We start from the raw sequence: 25386 nt of genomic DNA, 5'->3' as shown, positions 1-25386 counted from the left end.
TCAGTGCATGTGTATCTGTGTAAGTGTGTGTGTATCTGTGTCAGTGTGTGTTTGTGTCTGTCAGTGTGTATGTATCTGTGTCAGTGTGTGTGTATCTGTGTCAGTGTGTGTCTGTGTCCATCAAATACACATGTTGAAATTTGACAAGCCCACAAAAATTTTAAAAGTTGCTCAAAAAAGGGGTGAGAGGTTAAGGAGCTAAATTTACTAAGCACTCGTATATACTTTTGTCTGTCCAGGGCGGTACCCTGTCCAGGTCAGCCCTGTCACTCCTAGCTATATATATAGGGAATATCCCATGTGGAGCTTTTCAGCCCCTCATTCACATATCCGAATGGATCGATCCCATGAGGGAGTGTCCCGGAAAGACGCCGATAGGCTTCTATTGGGTAACGCCACCACGAAGCACCAGAATGTATCGCATTCCGGCACTTAGTACATTTGGGGAATGCGGTAAAACCCCGAAAACTGCATTTTCAAGGGTTTTACCGCATTTTCACCTTTAGTACATCCTGCCCAATATTAGTTTAATTCTATATTTTCACCTATCACCACCGAACCCAGAGCCCAGTGGCACGGGGGATAGCCCCGGGCTTCAACCCCGGCCTGGGGTTCCCTGGAGAGAGGGGACCCCTTCATTGGGGGGGTCCACACTTCCCTAGGAATCCCCAGCCTGGGCTGACTAATGTGGGGTCATTAATCCTTCGGCAGGGAAACTCCATTAAGAGCCCCACTGCTGTGGCATTACACCCTTGCTAGTAAGAGCCTGATACTCTTTGTTGAAAAAACGGGGGACCCCTAAACTTTTTTTCCACAATATTTTCACAACCAGGACTGATTTGGGAGCCTGGTGCTGGTTGTTGAAAATACGGGGGACCCCTATGACATTTTTTTTCTCCATATTTTCACAACCAGGACCAGCACAACCCGGTGGCTGTGCTTTTGGGGGGGACCCAACAGCATTTTTTTTTGCAACTTGTATTTATTGAAAAGCCAACACATACAAAAGAATAGCTGGTACAGAAACAGCAAAAACATGCACAAAACATAACGCATGATATCAAATTCAACAACAGTGTAGGCTCACATTTCTTCAAATAATCATCTTATAGTAAATATACAAACCACAAAAGAATAAATATGTAATCCTAAACAGGAGAGAAAAAAAAAAAAGGATAAATCCTCACTGCCAAGGGAAAAAGAGTACACATCAACAAAGCAATATTAGAGGGGACGTCTAACACACCATTTCACCCTGTCCTCGAGGAGGAACAGCTACCTCCTTCCACTTCTTTATCCTTACCCTCTGCAAAGTGATTTATAATGATCAGATTCTTTGTACAGGAGCCAGGGGTACCAGATCGCTGTGAAGTCTTGATGGCTATTTGGTAAAGGTAGCATATGGTCATCCATAGACATATAATGGTCAAGCTGAGCACACCATTCTTTCATGCTGGGAACAATAGAAGACCTCCAATGTACTTTTGAAGCACTAAGTATATGACGCAGTAGAGTTTTCTTAAAAAGTGCCTGGGGTCTTCTTAAGAGATTCAAAAGCCAGAAGCTAGGGCAGTTGGGGAGGTCTTCCTGTAGGAAAAAACACGCAGTTTCTATTACAGATTGGTCCACATGCATCTAGCCTCTTTGCACTTTAAACAGCCCTTCTAGTCGCGCCATGCATTTTCGTGCATATCTTTACCTTCAAATGTGTCTTATTTGCACATCGATGCGACTAGATAGCATAAGCAGCTTCTGCTGATTAAAATGATATGCAGCATGCCTATGTTCTGTAAGCGAGTGCGGGTGTATCAGCATGCAAAACGCTACATTACAGTGTCAGTGGCTGTAACAATGTAACTTAGTGTTTAGCATGCAGACGCTCACAGAACATAGGCATGCCGCATATCATTTTAATCAGCAGAAGCTATGTGTGCTATCTAGTCGCATCACTGTGTGAATAAGATGCATTTGAAGGTAAAAAGATGCACGAAAAGACACTCTGCACTACCGAGTTACACTAAGCTCCCACATTAAGTGTGGCGCGACTTGTAGCGCACGGAGGATAGATGTATGTGGGCACATCTGTACCTTATCCCAAAAGAGACGCAATAATGAGCATTTCCACCAGATTTGTAAAGGAGTATCCAGAGCCTTATTACATCTCGAGCATAAGGTAGGCACCCCAGGATACATCTTAGCTAATAAACTAGGACAATGGTACCAACGAGATAACACTTTATAATGCGTCTCCATCACCAACATCTTAAGTGAGCTGGAGAATGTGTTACCAAAAATTTCCGGTCTATCGTCCTCAACCACTAATCCCTGCAGATCTACCTCCCAGTCCTTCGTGATTTAGGCCTAGTGGAAAAGAGGTGATCTATAAGTAATTTATAGATAGAGGACAAAGGATGCGGAGGATATGAATGTGATGTGCACATGTTTTCAAATGGGGTGAGCCCATGGCAATAGGCATTAGTGGGTCCCAGACTTAGGAAAAAGTGCTTAACTCTGAGATATTTCCATATCTCTCTGTTAGGAAGATCCCATTGAGCCTGGACTAAAAGGAAACTCATAACACCAGACGAATCAAGCAATTGGGTTACCTTCGAGATTCCCGTGGGTAGAAAGCCCGGTTTCCAAACAGTGGAATGAAAAGGGAGTCGCTCGGTGAAAGAAGTGGTTGGGACCGGAAACACCACCACAAAGTAGTTGGGCCCAGTAGGAGGTGGCATGATCTAGGTAGAGTATGTAGCCAGGGCAACCCAGGAGACAAAGTAGGAATAGAAGCAGCTTCTATTGTCACCCATTGTTTCCTATGATCAATTCTACACCATTCCATAAACCTTGTGAGCAGCACAGTGTGGCAATAAGAGAAAAAATGTGGCAATTGTAAAGCCCACTTCATGCTTGAAACGAGGCCTACGACCCACCCAAACATAATCTCTAATGACCCGGTGCATTTCTGTGAACCAAGAGTGCGGTATTGAAATGGGAAGAGTTTGAAGTAGACACAGGACCCTAGGTAAAACATTCATTTTGATTACTCCTATCCTACCAGTCCACGAGATCTGCTTAGGACCCCAAGTTCCGGAGATCTGATTTGATTCTAGTAAGTAATGGGGGAAAATTAGTGGAGAATATTTGGGAAGGGTTCTTATGTAAAATAACCCCAAGGTACTTTATCTGCGTAGGAAGCCACTGGAATTGAGAGACAGTTTGTACACCTTGCAAAGTAGCCTGGTCTACAGTGAGATTCAGAGCAACTGATATGGATAAATTCACCTTAAAATTAGAGAGGGAGCCAAAACGCTTAAACTTTAAACTTTTTATGAAGGTTGGGAACTGAAACCAATGGGTTAGTTACTATGGCTAGGAGGTCATCCGCAAAGAGGGCTAATTTAAATTCATTTTTACCCACTGATACTCTTGATATATCAATGATCCTTCGAATGGCCCTCGCCAAGGCCTCCATGCACAAAACAAATATGAAAGTAGATAAAGGGCAGCCCTGGCGAGTGCCATTTGAAATCAGAACAGGATCTGACAAATCCTCATTAATCCTAACACGAGTCGATGGGGTGGAGTAAAGAGCTTGTGTCCTCTGAATTCCAACCTGACCCAAACCCAAATGCTCCAGTACACCCAGCAGAAAGTCCCAGTCTATCCTGTCAAAGGCTTTTTCCGCATCTGTAGACATAGTTGGGATCTAGTGGCATGAAACCACATGAATTAGGTCCAGTACTTTGGTGGTGTTATCCCTGGCCTCACAGCCAGGAAGAAATCCCACCTGGTCTGAATGTAGTTAAGTAGGAAGAAACAATTTAAGGCGGGAGAGAACGTCACTAAAGGTTTTATAATAGGCAGTAGAAAATCCATCAGGGCCCAGGCGCTAGCCGTTCGGGGTTGACTTAATGGCCACCTCTAATTCATTTAGTTTAAATGGCTCTTCAAGGGCCTGTACATCAGTGTCCTGAAGAGTGGGAAAGTCAACCACCTCGAGGTAAGCCTTAATGGAAGCTTTTCTTAATAACAAGTTGCCAGATCTCAACCCTTTCAAATTATATAATTGGAAGTAGTACGAGTGAAAAGCTGAGGCTTTATCCTTTGTGGAATAACAAAAAGATCCAGATTGACCTTTTATATGGGCAATATTATGTAGAAGCACGTTGGGTACGAAGAGCCCTAGTCAGCATCTTGCTGGGTTTAATTCTCCAGAGAAAATAATGACGACATTTTCGAGCATCTAGTTTGATTTTATTGGGCATAAGAATATTAAGGGCTGACGAGCATCTGTAAGAGACTGAAGAGTATCCGCAGACATGGTGGACTTGTGTTCCAGGGGCTGTATCTTCTGCAATAAGGCCTCCCTCTCTGCCAGCCTCTGTCATTTTAAGTTCATCCCAAGCTGAATAAATTTGCCCCGCAAAACACATTTATGAGCTACCAGATTGTTACCTTGGATGTACCAGGGAGGTCATTTGTGGCAGTATAATCTTAAACAGCTTCCTTAATGTGTTGCCTACAAACTGAATCCTGAAGCAACATATCATTTAATCTCGAAGAGTACGTCTTTTGGGAGGGCAAGGGCAATCTAACCTTCAATGAGATAGAGGCATGGTCTGACCAAGAAATAGTGTCTATTTTGGCATCTATCGCCAAGTGTAGGAACCTGTGAGGTAGAAAGAGATAGTCGAGTCTAGTGTAAACCTTGTGTGGGGGTGAGTTGAAGGAGTAATCCCTCATAGTGGGATGATGTATATGCCACATATCATCCAATTGATGATCGTGTAAGGAACGTTTATCTCGACGATGGAGTTTGTCTGAGTATCTAGGGGATGGGTTAGACGAGTCAAGAGTAGGATCTAGGGACCAATATAAATCACCCCCCATCACCAATACCCCCTCAACATGTGGCTGAATTAGATTGAGGACCTTGTCAAGGGAGGTTGGTTGAGCACTATTAGGGGCATAGATGTTGACAAATGTAAATATCTGAGAATATTAAATTTTACTAGCAAAACCCGGCCTACAACTAACTGGAGGGAGGAGATAGCAGCTACAGAAGATGACGAGCAAATAGGATTGCGACTCCTAAAGTCTTACCTTCAGGACTGGAAAATACCCACTTGGAAAACTCTATTCCTGAGAGACGGAGCATCGGATCCTTTAAAATGTGTTTCCTGCAAGAAGGCAACATCAGCCTTCTCCGTTCTCAATTCATGTAACGCACGAGACTGCCTCTCAGGACTATTAAGTCCCTTAGCAATAACAGAGACACTATTTAACTGGGACATCAAAGAGTTATAAAATACCTATAGGACAAAACATTCCACATTATTAGTCACGCACCATTGGCTCTCATAGCCACACCATTGGCTTCTTAGCCATACTACTGACTTTTCTCACAGTTTCCAAAATCTTCTGCTATTCTCTGGTTTCTGAAGGTAACCAGTGTAAAACTCTACTACTTCAAGTTTTAAGTCCAGACGGCCACTTAAGTACCGGTGAAAGTCTTACAGTTCTAAGGGAACAGCGAGTGCGGAAAACCTCGCAAGCCTAGGTTCTAGGGGTTTACATGGAACAGCCTAGGAATCCATAACACACCACTCCTGAGCGGCAAAATGGCAAAATTCAGTTTCGCCACTAGGCCCAGGACCAAATCTGGTGGTGCAAGGAGGCAACTGGGGAGAAAAAGTCGCAACCACCGACACACAAATGGAATAGAAAATACATACAATAACACATTTTCTCAAAATGGCAGATATATATGGTAAATCAGAAATACCCTAGAGAAAAATAAAAAAAGACATTATCAGAATTGGCTACTAAGAAACCCATATGAAAATAAATGAATAATACACAAAGAATGAGAAACCCTCCCGCCTAACAGGAAGGAAGGTAATGGGCCTATGGGCCACTTCAGACTCTGAAAAGGGAGAGAAGCTAAGACCACAGTAAAAAGTCTTGCAGAGCCAGCAATAGTATAACCTAAGGCATGGACAATATAGCAAGGCCACAAGGAAGGCTCTATATATGAAACAAATTGTCACAGTCTTAGCGAGACCAGGCAGAGATCCACAACTCACGTGATCCCGCCATGGAGGACCAAGAAGAACAGGCTTCCTTTCAGGTGAGGATTCCCAAAATGTTGGACCAGTTCCTCGAGATCAAGTAACAGCGGCTGGAGAGACTGTAGATGACGGAGGAGTTGGCTGACTGCGTCTCCCGAGATCTAGGAAAGGCTTCCACAATCTGAAAAATGGGCCATCTTGGGGGGCGTTGAAAGCAGAAGAGGGCGAGTCTGACGAGCCTGCCACTCAGAAACCTGAACTGAGGTATGTCCAGAGCTCAACAAAAGGCAGCGATATCCTGAAGGACCCGGAGAGCGGCTGATTTACCTCTGTTGGTGGTGGAGAGACTAAAAGGGTAACCCCAGCTATTTTTAATGTTGAGGGACCGCAGGTTGTCAGTCAAAGGTTTAAGCTGATGTCTTTCTTGGAGGGTGTGCCAGGAAAGATCCTGGAACACCTGAATCTGATGACCATTGAATTCTACACCTCCAGATCCCCGTAGACTATGAAGAATCTCATCCTGCTGGGTGAAATAGTGCAAACGACATATAACATCTCTCGGGCGTTCAGATTGAAGACTGAGGCGCAGTGCCCTATGAGCTCTATCAAAGATGATGGATTCATTAGGATCAAGTCTGATAATTTCATTAAAGAGCTTAGTAAGAACGTCATGGAGGACCTAATGTGAGATATCTTCCGTGATGCCTCAAACCCTTGGGTTATTGTGGCGACATCTATTATCCAAATCATCTAGGTGGTCCCGCAAACACTGTATCTCCTCAGCCTGCTCCTTCAGAACCTTGACAAGTACATGTTGGAAGTCATCAGTTGCATCACCATGGTCTTCAAGGTAGTGATACGCGACCCCGAGTGTGTGACCTGCGTCTGAAGCATGGCAACCTCAGACTGCACCACTTCTTTAAGGTTATTCTCCAAAGACTCAAAGCCTGCCTTGGTGGGCATTTCCGCTTTATAGGGAAGGATTTGAGAAGCTGGAGAACTCTCTGGATATCCCTTTGCTCTTTGTGGGCAGAAGTATCTGAGTGATCTCCCATACCAGAAGGGATCTCTAAGGTTAGGGAGTTATCTGGAGAAGACAGACCTGATGAAGAACTCATGGTGTGACCTCTGGAAGAGTGAAGAAAGCACAGTAAATCTGTACCAGGCAACTTTTCAGTGGAGTGGGGTATACTCTTCGACCCACGTCGCGGTCGTCGACTCATGAAAGGAGAGCAATACTGTGAAGAAACAAATATGGAGAAAATAAAAACGTAAACAATTTTCTGAACGTACGATATAATGGATAGTCGTCACAGAGCAGAGATCCAACCCAGTGGTTTACTTTGAACAGAAGTCTCTAGGCAGCGAGTTTCACACTAGGGCTGTGTTATTCAAGAGGGTATATGAAGGCGAGCCTCTGTCACATGTTAAGTTGAGTGTGTGTCAGGGGTCTCTGACCGTCACCTCCCACAAAAGCACTTGGCAGCCATCAGGAGAGCGTAGATGCAAACTTAGTATTCACATGCTTTAAAAGTCAGAAGGACTGTAATAATAGCAATCCACCACAAGATGTTGCTAGGGAGCCAGAAATATACTCAGGCACACCACAACCAGTAAATGGTAATAAGGAATAAAATTTGATTAGATCCAATTAAGAGTACTTCCAATTAGCTACAAAGTTCCTCATTTCACATCTAGTGGAGATCTAAAAATGAGCAACAGGGCTTTATAAACAATGAGGACAGTACAAGAACTCCTATAAAGTACTCACTGTCCCTTGCTTGTTGCAGTAAGGCTCCCACAGACAGCAGGCAGGGAGCGCTGATAACGTGGGCTCAAGGACCTGGCTTTACTGCTGCCCAATAGCAGGGACCCCAGTTCTGGCCTAAGCAGCCGCATCACAGACCAGACCACAGCAGGTAGAGAGTATGGTAAGTGCGGCTGGGAGGTCCGGTAGTAGCATAGGAGAAGCGTCGGGAAACGTCACCTCGGATCACTCCGCCTGCACCTGTCGATACTCGAGTCCAGGGCTTCTGGTAGGCGGGCAGGCTGCAACCCGCAAGACCACAGGAGGTGGTCCCCAGATCCGAGGACCTGGTCCCTCAACTCCCGCTGCCAGGTAAGTCCAAGTCTCACAGACCCGCAAAACTGCCGGGAGTTTGGCCAAGGAGAGGACCTTCCTGGGAGCCCACTAAATAAGCGTCCTCTCCCGTCAGCAGTCAGGTCACACCCCCCCTTTATTCTTTATTTTAACACTTTCATACACCCAACAAGCCAAATTGCCAACATGAAGCAGGTCTATTATTTTGGGGATGTTGTGTTCGATTTCTACTCAAATATTAGTACATCAGAGGATCCTATGTTGGTCTATGTAAAAGTACTGATGTTTAGATGATATTTGATTTTGAAGGGGAATCAGTTTTAAATTTTCACACCTGAAATTGACTTTAGTAAATCTTTGATGCTCAAAATCAAATGCAAAATCAATCGACAAAAATCAAACTTTTGTAAATATACCCCTCAGACTCTGTTGCACACATATATACAAGTGTCGCATATCAAGTTAAGTTTGTGACGTGTATCACTTTCGCTGCATCCATGTTTCACTACACTAAATGTTTCACTACATTTTTTAGTTGCCTAGGCTGTGTTAATACGCTTGTATATAAAATTTCACGATCTTGGCTTGTAAACTGTAGATTTGTATAGAAAGACAGAAGGAAAAATTTTCGCTTTTATATAGTAGATTATTTAATAATACATTATATCTTATCTTATTGGGCATTATTTAGAGATAAAGTGACCAGATTTTGTTATTTTTTTAAAAGATACATGGCGACTTTTAATCTCTCCCCTCTAGTAAAGTGCAGATGCAGCTGATCGCTGAGGGGGTCTGGGTCTGGTGCTTCTGGTCACTAGGTCTTGCCCACTTGCAGCATAATGCCGTGAATCACAGGTTCCATAAGAGGGAGAGGGGTCCAAGATGGAAACAGAGTTTGTACATCCGACCCATTGCTACTGCAGCCTGTAGATTAGTCTGTTATTGGAGGTGGGAACTATTAATGCTATATAGAAAGTCTTACGTGTTCACTCATTGCACGTATTTCCAGAAAGTTGTCACGCATCGGGGTCTTAGCCCTACGTACCACATCTGGCAGTGCTACATCACTGTGCCCCCTACTCTTTTCATCATCACAGCAGTATATGTATATGTAAACAAACAGCCAGCAGCATGGGTACGGCCATCCTGTCAGGTGACTCAGTGATCCTCTCAATGATTAGCAACCACACCCATGTGATTCGTCCATCTATGGACACTGACTACACCCTATTTAAACATTCCCCTTGCACTCATCCAGTGCCAGAACAAGTGTTTCTTTCAGAGATTCATTCCTGGCTCCAGGCTGCAGTTCATTCTGGTCATGTGTTTTATGCACTTCCTGTGCAAACATACCTTGTTGCCAGTCTTTGTTGCTCCAGTCCGCAGACTCCTGGGATTTCCATCTGCCCTGAGAATTCCTACTGTGCTCCTGTCATCTGATCTGTGTGGCTTTCAGTTCTAGGTTTAGGTACCTGGTTTCGGTTCCGTGGGTGCCAGGCTTGTTTGACTGATTCATTCGGCATGTCCTAAGTTCTTTACTTTCTGACGTTCAGTTTCTGAGTCCCGACTCAGTTCCAGGGTGTCAGCCAGAGGGGAGTTCTAGACTGTACAGTGCTGCTGGTGGTCAGTCTGAGTCATACTTACCGACTTTGTTGAAGTGCTTTCCGGGAGCAGCCCTCCTGCAGGCCGATTCAGGGGGTGGGGCCAGATAATGCATTGCCTCTAATCCATGCCTCTAATGCATTGGTGAGCCTTTACCTGTGTTGCCAGCCAGAGCCAGCTGCTCTTGATGTAACATTCTCTGCCTTGTTATAAAGCAGAGAATAAAGGGCACATTCATGATTCCTTATGGGTCCATTACACATGCAAAAATGCTTGCAATGGATCCATTCATTATTGGGGCCCTAATGGGACTGGCTAATATTCAGCAAACTCACTGTTTGCTGGTGGAAACAAGTGTCATATTCAGGTTGCATTGGTTCACAGAGCCCACTCTTTCTTATGCGAAAGAACCCTAGCATGTGTGCACATGCATAAATTCAGGTCACATATGCGCAGTCAGCCAGACTGGCAGGGGTAAATAACACTGTAACTTTAGTAGCAGTGTTACATACCTACCACCTGTAATGCATTCAGCAGGACAGTCCAGTTTTTCTGGGACTGTCCCGCTGTCCCACCTGCGGGCTACAGTGTCCTGCGGTGGGGGGGGGGGAGTTGGGAGGAGCACAAACCGCAGCTCTACATAGGTGCGGGATAATAAATACTGTGCGCATTGCATCTATACACAGTGTAGAGGGAGCTTGGGGGTGGGGGGAGGGTGCCATGAGGCTCTGCCCCTTTTTCTGATGCCACACCCCCTTTCTCAGAGGCTCCACCCTTTTTGGATGGAGGTATGGTGTATTGTGTTAGGGTTTGCGGGGACAGCTGTTTATCAACACTGGAGCAATACTGATTGCCCCAGTAGTTAAGTATCTACCACCACAATTTGCAGCGAGCTGGATACTTAATTATCACAAGCAAACAGGCGCAGACTAATGAAAAGGCCCCTAAGAATCATACTTGCCTACTCTCCCGGGATGGTCGGGAGCCTCCCGAAAAACAGGCGCAGACTAATGAAAAGGCCCCTAAGAATCATACTTGCCTACTCTCCCGGGATGGTCGGGAGCCTCCCGAAAATCTGGTGGTGCACCCGGCACCCCAGAAGATTGGGCAAGTCTCCTGGCTGGCCCAGTGGTGTCAGCTTCCCCCTTGTAAGTGGGCAGTCTGGGGGAGCCATTGACGCGTTTCGCGCTGAATCGCGTCATTATGGCCCCGGCTGCAATTGCGGTCACGCCCCCGATCCTCCCCCAAATTAGCGTCACGCCGCCCCTGCTATGCATCGTTTTTTTGACAAGACTCCCGCAGCCCCGCTAAACTATTGAATCTCCCACATTCCCCACACCTCCTTCTGAATTCCGGACTGCGCATGCTTAGGTCAGGATGTGACAGGGCCATGACATGACAGCAGTATGTCTGTCCATACATCGCGGGCTTGTCGCTAATGTTGGCCGCCTCCCCCAGTAAGCATATCCTCCTGTGTGAGTTGTCAGTGCAGGGAGAGATGTCAGTTCTCTCCTGCTTCATCAGGGATAGCAGCTACAGCAGCAGCTTCATCTACTTCTTCCTCTGCAAGTAAGTAATTAATAGTTAGTAGTAGTGCTCAAGGGGTGTGTGACCTGTGATGGGAGCTGTGCTGCGGCCAGAAAGATAATCGGGGCGGGGGAGGGATGGGAAGGAGAGACGGAGAGCGGTATTGCAGCAATAACTGAGCTAGATTGGGTGTGGGGAGAGGACAGAGGAGGTAAGTGCTCCAAGCAGTGTGCAGCAGGATACAGCATGAAGGAGAGGAGCACTGCAGATAGTGTACAGTAGACAGTTTACGGTAGAAACAGGGAGGGGGACACTGCGTTTAAGTGTGTGTGACAGTATGTATCTGTGTGTGTAAATGGGTGACAGTATGTATGTGTGTGTGGAAATGTGTGACAGTATGTATGTGTGTGTGGAAGTGTGTGACAGTATGTGTGTGTGGAAATGCGTGACAGTATGTACGTGTGTGTGGTAGTGTGTGACAGTATGTATGTGTGTGTGACAGTATGTGTGTGTGGAAATGCGTGACAGTATGTATGTGTGTGTGGAAATGCGTGACAGTATGTACGTGTGTGTGGTAGTGTGTGACAGTATGTATGTGTGTGTGACAGTATGTATGTGTGACAGTATGTATGTGTGTGTGGAAATGTGTGACAGAATGTATGTGCGTGTGGAAGTGTGTGTGTGGAAGTGTGTGACAGTATGTATGTGTGTGTGTAAATGTGTGACAGTATGTATGTGTGTGGAAGTGTGTGACAGTATGTGTGTGTGGAAATGCGTGACAGTATGTATGTGTGTGTGACTGTATGTGTGTGTGTGGAAATGTGTAACTGTATGTGTGTGTGGAAGTGTGTGACAGTATGTATGTGTGTGTGGAAATGTGTGACAGTATGTATGTGTGTGTGTGTGGAAATGCGTGACAGTATGTATGTGTGTGTGACAGTATGTATGTGTCACAGTATGTATGGAAATGTGTGACAGTATGTATGTGTGTGTGGAAGTGTGTGACAGTATGTATGTGTGTGTGGAAGTGTGTGACAGAATGTATGTGCATGTGGAAGTGTGTGACAGTATGTATGTGTGTGTGTAAATGTGTGACAGTATGTATGTGTGTGTGGAAGTGTGTGACAGTATGTATGTGTGTGTGGAAATGCGTGACAGTATGTATGTGTGTGTGGAAGTGTGTGACAGTATGTATGTGTGTGTGTAAATGTGTGACAGTATGTATGGAAATGTGTGACAGTATGTATGTGTGTGTGGAAGTGTGTGACAGTATGTATGTGTGTGTGTAAATGTGTGACAGTATGTATGTGTCACAGTATGTATGGAAATGTGTGACAGTATGTATGTGTGTGTGTAAATGTGTGACAGTATGTATGAGTGTGTGGAAGTGTGTGACAGTATGTATATGTGTGTGGAAATGCGTGACAGTATGTATGTGTGTGTGTGACAGTATGTATGTGTGTGTGACAGTATGTATGTGTGTGTGGAAATGTGTGACAGTATGTATGTGTGTGTGGAAATGTGTGACAGTATGTATGTGTGTGTGGAAGTGTGTGACAGTATGTATGTGTGTGTGTAAATGTGTGACAGTATGTATGTGTCACAGTATGTATGGAAATGTGTGACAGTATGTATGTGTGTGTGACAGTATGTATGTGTGTGTGGAAGTGTGTGACAGTATGTATGTGTGTGTGTAAATGTGTGACAGTATGTATGAGTGTGTGGAAGTGTGTGACAGTATGTATGTGTGTGTGGAAATGCGTGACAGTATATATGTGTGTGTGGAAGTGTGTGACAGAATGTATGTGCGTGTGGAAGTGTGTGACAGTATGTATGTGTGTGTGTGTGTGTGTGTAAATGTGTGACAGTATGTATGTGTGGAAATGCGTGACAGTATGTATGTGTGTGTGGAAATGTGTGACAGTATGTATGTGCGTGTGACAGTATGTATGTGTCTGTGTGTGTGTGTAAATGTGTGACAGTATGTATGTGTGGAAATGCGTGACAGTATGTATGTGTGTGTGGAAATGTGTGACAGTATGTATGTGCGTGTGACAGTATGTATGTGTCACAGTATGTATGGAAATGTGTGACAGTATGTATGTGTGTGTGGAAGTGTGTGACAGTATGTATGTGTGTGTGGAAGTGTGTGACAGTATGTATGTGTGTGTAAATGTGTGACAGTATGTATGAGTGTGTGGAAGTGTGTGACAGTATGTATATGTGTGTGGAAATGCGTGACAGTATGTATGTGTGTGTGACAGTATGTATGTGTGTGTGGAAATGTGTACAGTATGTATGTGTGTGTGGAAATGTGTGACAGTATGTATGTATGTGTGGAAATGCGTGACAGTATGTATGTGTGTGTGACAGTATGTATGTGTCACAGTATGTATGGAAATGTGTGACAGTATGTATGTGTGTGTGACAGTATGTATGTGTGTGTGGAAGTGTGTGACAGTATGTATGTGTGTGTGTAAATGTGTGACAGTATGTATGAGTGTGTGGAAATGCGTGACAGTATGTATGTGTGTGTGGAAATGCGTGACAGTATGTATGTGTGTGTGGAAGTGTGTGACAGTATGTATGTGTGTGTGGAAGTGTGTGACAGAATGTATGTGCGTGTGGAAGTGTGTGACAGTATGTGTGTGTGTGTGTGTGTGTGTGTAAATGTGTGACAGTATGTATGAGTGTGTGGAAGTGTGTGACAGTATGTATGTGTGTGTGGAAATGCGTGACAGTATGTATGTGTGTGTGGAAATGTGTGACAGTATGTATGTGCGTGTGACAGTATGTATGTGTGTGTGGAAATGTGTGACAGTATGTATATGTGTGTGACTGCCTCTCCCCCCCAATTCCAGGCATTGCCGGCAGCTGTAATTATTACCCTTTTGGTGCCCATGTCACACCACACTGTTACACCCCAATAACACTGATGGCCAAATGTAATAGGGTGAAAGCATAGAAAATGTGAGTTTAGCAGTAAAACTCTCACACTAATATTGATCAAGGTGAATTTTCAAAACAGGAAACATCTGGATGAGAGTTTAAATCTTGAGAGCTTTCTCTCACATTTTCTAAACTCTCACACTATTACATTTGGCCCTGAGAGCCAGCATCCGACATACACCCCCCATGCCAGGGTCACCTCACCCAGCAGTAGGCATTGCTGGCAGCTATAATTATTACTCTTGTGGTGCCCATATCACACTGTTACAGACCCAATAACACCGAGAGCCAGCATCCTACATACACCTACCCCCATGCCAGGGTTACCTCACCCAGCAGGAGGCAGTGCTGGCAGCTGTGATTATTATCCTGCTTGTGCCCATGTTACACCTATTACCTCTTACTATACTGGGGTCAGCTGCCAGCTCCCTCCTACACCCCCTATACCCCCCTCCCCACCAATGCCAGGGTTCACCTCACCCTGCAAGAGGCATTGCTGGCACTATAATTATCACCTTGCTGGTGCCCATGTTAAACTACTACACCACAATACTACTAAGATCAGCTACTAGCATAATACTGCCCCTCCATACCCCTCTACCCTGCCCATGCTGCTCTTAGTATTACAGTTTTTACCTGCCACTACAGGACACACCCCTGAGTGGAAATATATATGCCCATAGGCGGAGCTAGATACTCCTTTGTGGCGGAGTATGACACGTCCCCTCATTCTACCAACAAATATAATTTCCCTGAAACTAGTTTTCAAAAGTTGGCAAGTATGAGTCACATTGTCGGCAAGTATGCTAAGAATCAATAGAAACAGCAGACTTTCACATCACGTTACTTTGCCAGCCAGAGGAGGAGGAGGGAGTGCATTATTTTCTGCACCTCATTCTCTCCCTCCTTATTCTGTGGGCTCCAGCTATAAGTAGGTCAAAGTGGGAGAGTAGTGAGAGGCATGTGGAGCAGGCCTATGGAATCAGAAACAATTTTGGGTGGAGTTGGTGTCGATAGAAATGTTTGTTCTCTGTTCTGATAACAATAAAGTTTTGTGGAAAACATGAAAAAAACAAACCCAATAGTGAATTTAGTAATTAAAACTGTGGAATACATGATTTCACTGAGATTCAAGTAGCACTTTAGGTCATGAGATAGTAGAAGAAGAATACATGTAAACTAAAACAACAGTATGGGTTCATTATATTGCAGTGACATATGTGATGGTTGCCTATGGTAAATGCTAATTATAGCAGTGTAATGGGTGACACATCCACGCCTACCCTCCCGGTTTTCGCGGGAGGCTCCCGATTTTTCAGGTAACCCCCCGCACCCCCGGAAGGATAGGCACTTCTCCCTCATTCTGCCCACTTCCTAGTGAAATGGGCAGAATGGGGAGAATTTCCGTGGCGATCGCAGGTCCCCGTGTAGGGGGCAGGGCTTAATGACGCCAATCGCGGTTATTTACTGCGAAGGGGGGGCTTAATTACACAAACCATCAGGCCCCGCCCCCATCACAACTCACTAGCTTTTGCTCCCCGGACATCTCACGGGGAGGAGAAATTAAAAGTAGGCAACTATGGGGTGACAGCAGCATAGGATAATTATTGCAGTCTAGTCATGGGTGATGGCAGAAGCATGTGATTTGCCATACTCTTCTTCAGATAGAAATAATAAACTAAAACAAATGTTTTTTTCTCCAGCATTTTAGCTGGCGAAAGCCTAAAATATAATTTCTCTGTATTTAGCAAAATAAAAAGTATGTGCAATCACTGTTTTCTCCACCTTTTCATTAGTGTGTGTACAACCCCACAGCCCCTAGGTTTCAATGGGGGATGCACACACACAGTATTTATATAGCTGAGAGAAGCCAAACTTCTCTCAAAAACAACGTTGTATCTGGATGGCATTATGTCTGCCGGCACTTGAGAAAAGCAGAAGATATCGTCTTCTTCTTTCTTTCCTTCATAGTGCTTCACATTGCCGGCAACCCAGACGTTCGTTCTGCGCATGCGCCGACCCGGATAATGCACAAAGGTAATATCAAATATTATGCCATCTTTGAAATTGGGACATTTCTTCATCCAAAATTGTCCCCAACTCCAACTGTACAGCCCTGACGGCCCCAAACTTACTGGAAGTATGAGCTGTTATTCCAGACCAAAATAAGGGCTTGATAATGTCAATCCCAACCTGCTCCTTTCTTACTAAAAGCTATTTACTTAAATGAGCTTTTCCACAGGACAATATACGTAAACTCAGGCTTTCTGGTCACCACAATTCACTCTTCAATTTGTATGTGCAGTAAAATATGATGAGCATTTGCCTGGATTTTCTCAACACAACATAATTCTTCCATCTGTTTAGTTCTTGCTGTAAGAATGGTTTACATTGGTGTGCAAAACATTCCACAGAAGAATAGATTGCAATTCATCTCACAATGGCCTATTTTATTTTAGTAGTTAAAGCAAATTATGGAATGTTGATGTAGGACACATAAGTAGGATGTGACCTTACAGGACAAGTGTCCATATCTCACAATTCATCTAGAATTTTTAACTTCTCTTGGTATTTAGTCATTGGAATGCAAGTTTTGCCTACTCAGTTATTAAAAAATATAATTTATATATCTATTTAAAAAAAAAAGTTGTCAGATATAACAAATAACAAAAAAATATGCTGTATTCTATATTGAAATAGTGTTACATGTTATATAAATAAAGACTAATGGTGTGTAATATGTGCATTCAGAAACTCTGATTTCCCTAAGAAAAATATGCATTCAGTCAAATGCAGTCCTTTTTACAATCCAACAGACATTTATGTTATTACCAACTAATTACAACTAGATAAAAACTTCTATTGTCTCTATTACAACTTAAAATAAGTAAATATGGGGTCTATTCATGTAGCGGTGAAAAGCCCTTTATCAGTGATAATAGGGCTTTTCACTGCTTCTTCCTATTAATAGAAGGGGTTACTGAGGAGAACACTCAGATTTATCAAGCGGTGCCCCTGATCAGGGCCGCAACTAGGGGGGGCTAGGGGTGCACATGCACCGGGTGCCTGACTTGAGGGGGAGCTAGACAGGCTGCCGAGTTGGGCCCAGATGGCTGCAGGCATAGGGGGAGCCACGCGGGCCTCCCCTGTCATTTCTGTTTTTTTGTTTTTTTTTTAAGTACAGCTACAGCAACACTGCTGTTATTTACGTCAGGTCAGATTTGATAGAGACGGCGGCGGGCACTAGGACCCGCCGCCAGCCTGGCCTCCAGTGTCCCGGGGCTGAGGAAAGAGCTGCAGCACCGGCTGGTAAGCGTAACAGGTACACGGGGAAGTGGGGCAGCAGCCAGTCGGGTATGGCAGGCCGAGCATAGCTAGTGGTGGCGGTGGGGGCTAATGATATTGACATGGTGTGCTCGGGCTTCATAGTATCCTGTGTGATGGGGGAGACACTGACATGAATAAAGGGGCTGAAATCAGAGACATGGAGGGGAAGGGACAGGAGCTGAGAGGGGACAACCTCTACAGCCACATTCTGATGACCTAATAAAGAATAATTGCTGCAAAACGCACTGTAAGCCCCAGCACCTGGGATGCTCAGGTTGCCTCATTATGGCCTCTAGGAAGGTAAAGAGCAAATTACATACATATAATTTTCTGAGGAGACTATGAGGAAATAAAATGTGTCTGCAGCACCCTTGCAGGACATTTTTTGACATTACTGTTGCATAATTTGTTACTTATAAGAGGCATTACTGTGTGGCATAATGTGTTATAACTTAAGGGGCATTACTATATGGCATAATGTGTAAGGGGCATTACTGTGGCATAATGTGTTGTAAGGGGTACTATTGTGTGGCACAATGAGTTGTAAGAGGTATTACTTAGTGTGGCATTATGTGTAAGGAGCATTACTTTGTCACAAAACCACACACAGGGTTATTTTTTTTGGGGGGGGAGGAGGGGGCGCCAAGTTACTGCCTTGCTCCGGGTGATAAAATTGCTAGTTTCGGCCCTGCCCTGATTAGTGTAGATATCGCTTCCTCACACATTAGTATAAAAAGAGTGATTTATAGAAGCACGGATAGCTCTGCTTTCCATTTCACTTCTCTAAAAAAAATTGCCATCTCAGGATGGCGTAGGGAGGCTTGTTGAGGAAAAAGAGCAGCAAAGTCTACTGTCTCCCCATCCTCTCCGGCCCCTCTGTGACATCTGGCCAATTAGAGGTTCTTCTGCAGAGAGAAGTAGTCTCTGGCAGGCTGCAGGTAGGGAGGCGGGTAATTTCATGCTGGCTGTGGGGGCTGTGTACGCCTCTTCCTCCCCTAGCTGTTGCATTCAGGCTTGCTGGCTCCCTGCTGTCATGTGTGGAAGATGCAGTGGTCTGGGTGACTGTAGTAGGCGGGATGTACTACAAACTGGCCTGGGTGAGTGAGGCACCAGATTGTCTCCCCGTCTGATGCCACTCATCTGAGAGTCTGACTGCACCCTCTCCACAGCTGATACGCTCTGCAGTGTCACGACCAGCTGTGCGGAATACCCTATTGAGGGGATGAAAGCTGAGGTCCCGGGCTGAGGAAGGAATCGGAGGCATGGGGTAGTGGATGTAAGATCTCCTCATCCACGAATACCGGACGTTGGCGAGACCTGATTAATGGTGCGGAGTCTAACCAGCCGGGTGGTGTTCACCAGTGACCCCTCGAAGCGGGATATAGGTTTAGCTGCACCCAGTCGGCAGGTCGCGGTCCTTTGATCAGGTGTCCGGTACTCACGGGAATGGAGAAACTACTACCGTGGTCCTAGAGAATTACTTCTGTGAGAAGTAGACGGCACCAATGAGGAGCTTGCAATTAGTACACTGAGGAAGGGTTTTTGACGCACACTTGCGCCGAGAGGTGGCACTCGTACTTATACACAAATGAAGGTAATTTAATGCAGAGTTGTACCAAGGGGTGGCACCGGTGATACGCACCGGTGTGGTGTCCTGACGCACAATTGCGTACCAAGAGGGCACTGGCTGGATATGTAGGTAAAGATGAAAGTACGCTTTTTTGCACAATGGATATGCACTTGCCAGCACACAGGCAAGATGTTATAGGACGCACTATTGCACAAGAAGTTGGCAGTTGTTCAGCACACAGGAGAGATGTTATAGGATACACTGTTGCACCAAAAGTTGGCAGGTGTTCAGCACACAGGCGAAATGTTATAGGACGCACTGTTGCACCAAGAGTTTTTATTTTTCTGAACACAGGCAAGATGGAACGCTGCTCTGTTGCACAAGGAGTTGGTATACATAGACACAAGGATATCAAAAAGAGGGAACCTGGAACGAGGTAGCGGCAGTAAACACTGGATAGCGACAACATTGCACAGGCAACTTTCTTCCGTCCGGTGGTAGGCTTTATACCCTAAAGTAGCAGATCATAGATGGACAGCGTCAGCTGACCACTACCATGCTACCATAAAGGGTAGTCAGGTGATGTGAACTGTCATGGCCGCGTACATGACGGCGACCACAGTAACCAAGGCATGGCGCAATACACTGATGTCTACATGGCTCTAAGAATAATGCTCAGCGCGTCACCCGTCGCTGCACCTGGTGTCTGACCACCTGAGGGATGAGAGGAAGCCGGCACTGCGGTGAGAAACGGCCGCGGTGAGTAACGGCCAATCCTAGGCCGCAACCTGACATGCAGCAGATAAGTGAAGTGACCCAGCATATGCATGTGCCGGGTCACTGCTGACTGCCTGCTTCCCCTTCTCTCCCACGGCCGGCTCACCCAATACTTTGCCGGCGCATGCGCAGTATCCAGGGACCGGACACAGACGCTGTAAAACACTGATAAGCTGCTTCGCTGAGGAGGCTGACTTTGAGGGACACCATAAGATGAATCACTCGATAACTTCAAGATCTATTACATCAAAATGATGCATTCTGTCTTGAAATTTACTGTGACTCAATTCACTATCGTTATGACTAGATCCCTATATTACAAGACAGCCTATCTCTGCAGACTAATGGTTCAAGTTAAATGTGCTTACACATAAACATTTGACCTGTAGGGGATTCAGCCTATACTTGGTGCAAATTATGGGCCTGATTCAGAGCCACTCGTAAGCGGCCGCTCGTTCGTTCTGACCGATGTTCGCTCATCTGCGCATGCGTACGGATCGTTACACGCATGCACGAACCAGTCAGTGCGGCCGAAATTCATGTGCTCGCAAAATAGCGAATGCCTGCTATTTTGAATGACAGAATGAGGCGTTTGTGGGTGGCAACAGGGGAAGGTGCTTGAAAACGGGGAGTGGAGATCCGATCGCAGACGTGCTTAAAGGTCAAAACTGGCGTTTTATGGGTATGCATAATTAAAACAGCAGCGTCATTGACCACGTCACTGGCTTTTTTTTAGCCAGAACTGCTCGCAAAATTGTGGTAGCAAAAACCAACCACAAGAATAGCGAGCAGCTCATACCCTGGTCGATGTACTCGATTAATCTAATAAATAGCGGACATGACGTAGGATGCGAGCGGCCAGGGGGCGTAGTTTCCCAAAAAACGTCCGCAAGTTTTGTTCGCTCGTTCAGACCTAGAGGCGTGAACAGACCGCAAACGGTTCATTTGAATAGCCACCCCTATTTTCAGGACGAGCGAGCGCAAATAGCGACCGGCTCTGAATCAGGCCCTATATTCTTAAAAATAAGAAGCATTTACACTTACATACAACTCTGTATAGCTTGCAGCTTAGTCAACATGGCCTCAATAATCATTGTCTACTTGAGAACACCCCCGTTAGTGCCCGGTTCCGCCTCTTCACCCATAAGTTATGCTCCACAAACAGGTGTACGATAAGCTCTTATGTGTATGCTTACTGAATGGATCAACGTGAAAAAATGCACTGAAATTCATTCTATTGCATTCTGTGTTCTTTACTTATTTACTTATGGGGTTTGTTTATTTGCACAAACTGTAATAGCACAACTTATTTATGTAATTTTTAGAGACTATTATGTATGCAGCTGGTTAAATAAGTATTGAACACATCAACATTTTTCTCAGTAAATATATATGTAATGAGGCTATTGTAATGACATTTTCACCAAATGTCAGCAACAACCCAAGCAATCCACACATGCAAAGAAATCAAACCATAGATGTCCATAAATTAAGTTATGTGTAATAATGTGAAATGACACAGGGAAGAGGGAGGTGCAAAAAGGCATGGAAAGCCAAGACACCAGCTGAAATCTATCAGTAATTAGAAAGCAATCCTGCCCCTTGTCAGTACAAATTAATATAAACTGGTTCAGTCCCAACTGATGACCTATAAAAAGGTGTCTCATTACCAAGGTGTTACACAAGAAACATCTCATGATGAGTAAAAGTAAAGAGCTCTCTCAAGACCTTCGCAACCTTATTGTTGCAAAACATACTGATGGCATTGGTTACAGAAGGATTTCTAAACTTCTGAATGTTCCAGTGAGCACTGTTGGGGCCATAATTCGGAAGTGGAAAGAACATAATTTCACCATAAACCGGCCCCGACCAGGTGCTCCTCGCAAGATTTCTGACAGAGGAGTGGTAAGAATCATCAGAAGAGTTGTCCAAGAGCCAAGGACCACCTGTGGAAAGCTTTATAAAGACCTGGAATTAGCAGGCACAATTGTTTCAAAGAAAACAATAAGTAATGCACTCAACCGCCATGGCCTGTATGCACTTTCACCATGCAAGACTCCATTGCTGAAGAAAAAGCATGTTGAAGCTCGCTTTAAAGTTTGCTGCACAACATTTGGACAAGCCTGTGAAATACTGGGAGAATATAGTCTGGTCAGATGAGACCAAAATTGAACTCTTTGGATGCCATAATACACTCCATGTTTGAGGGGAGAAATGGCACTGCATATCACCCCAAAAACACCATATCAATAGTGAAGTTTGGAGGTGGGAACATCATGGTGTGGGCCTGTTTTTCAGCATACGGTACTGGCATACTTCATATGATTGAAGGAAGGATGAATGGAAAAATGTACCAAGACATTCTTGATAAAAATCTGCTGTCATCTACCAGGATGCTGAAGATGAAATGAGGGTGGACATTTCAGCAAGACAATGATCCCAAACACACAGCCAAGGACACTCTCAATTGATTTCAGAGAAAGAAAATAAAGCTGCTAGAATGGCCCAGCCAATCACCTGACTTGAATCCAATTAAAAATCTATGGAAAGAACTAAAGATCAGTGGCCCTGATTCGGAGCCGGACGCTCTGACAGAGCGCTCTCTCTGAATCAGGGCCGTCCTTCCTGATTTCAGAGCGGCCTCCTGGCCGCTCGCATAGCTGTGGGTGTCCACCCACAGCTATAGCGAGCGGCTGAAAAGGTCGCGATGGTCAAGACCATCGCGACCATCGGGCTTGCGACGAGACCACATGTGATGTCAGTGGGGCCGGCCCCAGACGGTAGGCGTTCCCATGAGAACGCCTCCGACTGGCCAGCCACGCCCCCGGCATGCCCACCAAAGGGGGCGTGCTGTCACTCACCATCGACAGCACGCCCCCTTTGTAGCGAGACCCATAGCGACAGCTTGCCCGTCGCTATCTGGGACTCGCGTATGAGCATGACGGAGCCGGGTCCATTGTGCGCATGCGCACTGGCCCAACATCGACCCGCTTGCGAGTGCTCAGCGCTCGCGAGCGGGTCTGAATCAGGCCCAGAGTTCATAGAAGAGGCCCATGGAACCTTCAAGATTTGAAGACTGTTTGTGCGGAAGAATGGGTTAGCTTTACTTACCTCCACTGTCAGCAATTCATCCTTTCAGGCTCACATTGTCTGGATTTGAACCGGCGACTGGCTAAACAGCTGCCGGCTTTACAAGCCCATTCCTATGGACATCTATGGTTGATTTCTTTGCATGTGTGAATTGCATAGGTTGTTGCTATTATTTGGTGAAAATTTCATTACAATAGCCCCATTACAAATATATTTACTGAGAAAAATGTTGATGTGCACAATACTTACCGTATTTTACCTGCTGTTTATATTTTAAAGAAATGTTTATCACTTGCTATGCTCAATACATGAATAAATACATGTATACAAATAGAAGTTTCAAATTCTCTATTGGATCACATTGTCACATTACAGACTTCTTGGCCCAGTTGCTTGGCCCAGCAGTGTCTGATGTTGCCCCCACTTACCTGTTTGGTTCCCATCGTCCGCTGGCACGGTTCCTCCAGCTCATGGGCATAGCCATCTTGAAATGACATCACTTGGGTTTGTGAACCAATACGGAATTTTCGGGTTCCGGTCATATGTTCGGCTTATCCAATCAGCAGCAAGGGTGTCATATATAAGCCATCCAGTGCAAGCAAACGAAGGCCTGTACTACGTCTCTCCCAGTGGATTGAGTGCTTTGGCCTCAGGTCCCCCCCGTAAAAATCCTGCATTTGCCCCTGGGCCGTGCATTCCAAAATGGAATTAATAAGCAAAAAAACAGCACAAACATATTACATTATTTGTTATTATTATTATTATTATTACTATTATCTAAATGAGTATGTCATATAAATACCATAAAGAGACTATGCTGTATTTTTATACTACTAGTAATTTTGGGCTTTATAATCTATTGGAGACATATGAGATCAATAGTTGGGTAGTTTTCTATTAGTACCATGCTCAGGTATATAAATAGACATTAATATACCTTACAAATGTAACCCCCACTATCATTTTTACTAATGTCAGCAATGGGGGTTAATATAAGTGCCACTGGTATTGGTTGATTTGAAGGGAGGTTGCCATGTCAACAGTGGTGTAAGTTCATCCCAGACTGTAGATTGTAAGCTCCTAGAAGCAGGGTCCTCCTCCCCACTGTCTCACAACCTTCTTCTCTAGCACTTCTGTGACAGTCTTCACCTTCAGAGCTGTACTGTGTATGCAGAATTGTGTTGCTAATTGTTACTTGTGTTCTGTTTATATTTTGGTTACTGTATTGTAATGTAATGTTCTGTGTACCCTTTACTGTATATACAGTGCTGTGGACCACTTGTGGCGCCCTATAAATAAAATGCAATAATAATAATAATAATAATCCCAGATGCCCGGAGGCAAGTTATAATTTGATGCCCTCACCTAAAAAAAAGGGAAAATAAATATGGTGCATATCTATCTATTTATCTATCTATCCATACTCACAAAAAACACTAATCTATAATATGTGAATTTGTTTCTATTAGGCCAATTTACTAAAGTAAATTTGCAGGACATCCCATCTCCCTTTTTCAGGTATATACAGCTATGCCTTAGTTACACATAAGATAGTGACCTGCATAGTGCAATTAGCATGAGGCTCAGAGTCCTACTTATGGAGGCGAAGGCCAACTAATGTGGTATGGGGAGCCCTCCTGATTACCCGCAGCTCCGTCTCGTGCATCCTTATTGACATCCAGCTCCTGTAAGATCTGCAGCCGCGCTTATGCTCGGGCCGCCGCACTGGTCCGCGGCTAGAGCTGCCACCAGGGAGGAGTGGGACAGGGAGTTGTGGTTGAGGGAAGGCATGAAAAGCTGCTGAGGAGCAGCGACATCAATGAGCGGGGACAGGCTATAGGGCTATAGACGGAAGCAGCATCTAATGGTCTGACATGGAGCAATTCACTAGTATATGGTTATGGTAGCTTCTCAGGTGCCGGGAAGAGGTGCCATGTATTGGGCGGCTATTACGGTACACTCCGGGTACATATTTACAGCCCTAAGTGGGATGAATATATTGTGGGCAATGGAGGAGATGCCCCTTCAGTGCTGGCGCCCGGCAGCAGGCGTCTCCATTGTCTCCCATTGTTCTGCCCCTGCATGTCAACTGAGAAGGCACTATATATAGCTGTGAGGTAACTAGGGTGACAGTTGGCCTGAGGTAATGGCTGAAAGACTAGGGAGTAGTCAGATACCTGTAGTGAGAGACAGAGCTGTGCTCTCACGGAGAATGAGGGGAGGAGTCGCTGCCAGCCGGAAGCCTAGTCCTTTTACAGGGCAGACACCACAAAACCTGCACTTATTAACCGACTATAGAAAAATAATCACTATACTAACAAATATGTCAAATTCTCAGAGTTGACTTACTGTAGTTCAAAATTAATTTA

At 44.9% G+C, this 25386-nt stretch overlaps 1 protein-coding gene across 5 annotated transcripts in view; it reads right to left on the bottom strand.

Annotated features, from left to right (window-relative positions):
• The window catches only part of SEMA5A (semaphorin 5A), a 503265-nt gene that overhangs the window by 208806 nt on the left and 269073 nt on the right, over positions 1–25386 (bottom strand). The window contains exons 1-3 of one of the 5 annotated variants that reach the window (XM_088442355.1): positions 9529–9809; positions 6090–7312; positions 1304–1587 (exon numbers count right to left, since the gene is read on the bottom strand). The exons of 2 other annotated variants lie outside the window; for them this stretch is intronic. Coding sequence is in view for 1 of the 3 variants with exons in the window: in XM_088442353.1 (XP_088298479.1) it covers positions 9158–9199 (42 nt within the window). In the remaining 2 variants the exon portion in view is untranslated. Of the gene's footprint in view, positions 1–1303; positions 1706–6089; positions 7313–9157; positions 9207–9528; positions 9810–25386 lie in introns of those variants that run through there. 2 more of the 5 variants (XM_088442353.1, XM_088442354.1) reach the window with 2 other exon arrangements.

This window comes from Taudactylus pleione, unplaced genomic scaffold (assembly GCF_031769625.1).
Source record: "Taudactylus pleione unplaced genomic scaffold, aTauple2 ptg000309l, whole genome shotgun sequence".
Lineage (NCBI taxonomy): Eukaryota > Metazoa > Chordata > Amphibia > Anura > Myobatrachidae > Taudactylus > Taudactylus pleione.
This window is presented reverse-complemented; position numbering and strand designations above follow the sequence as displayed.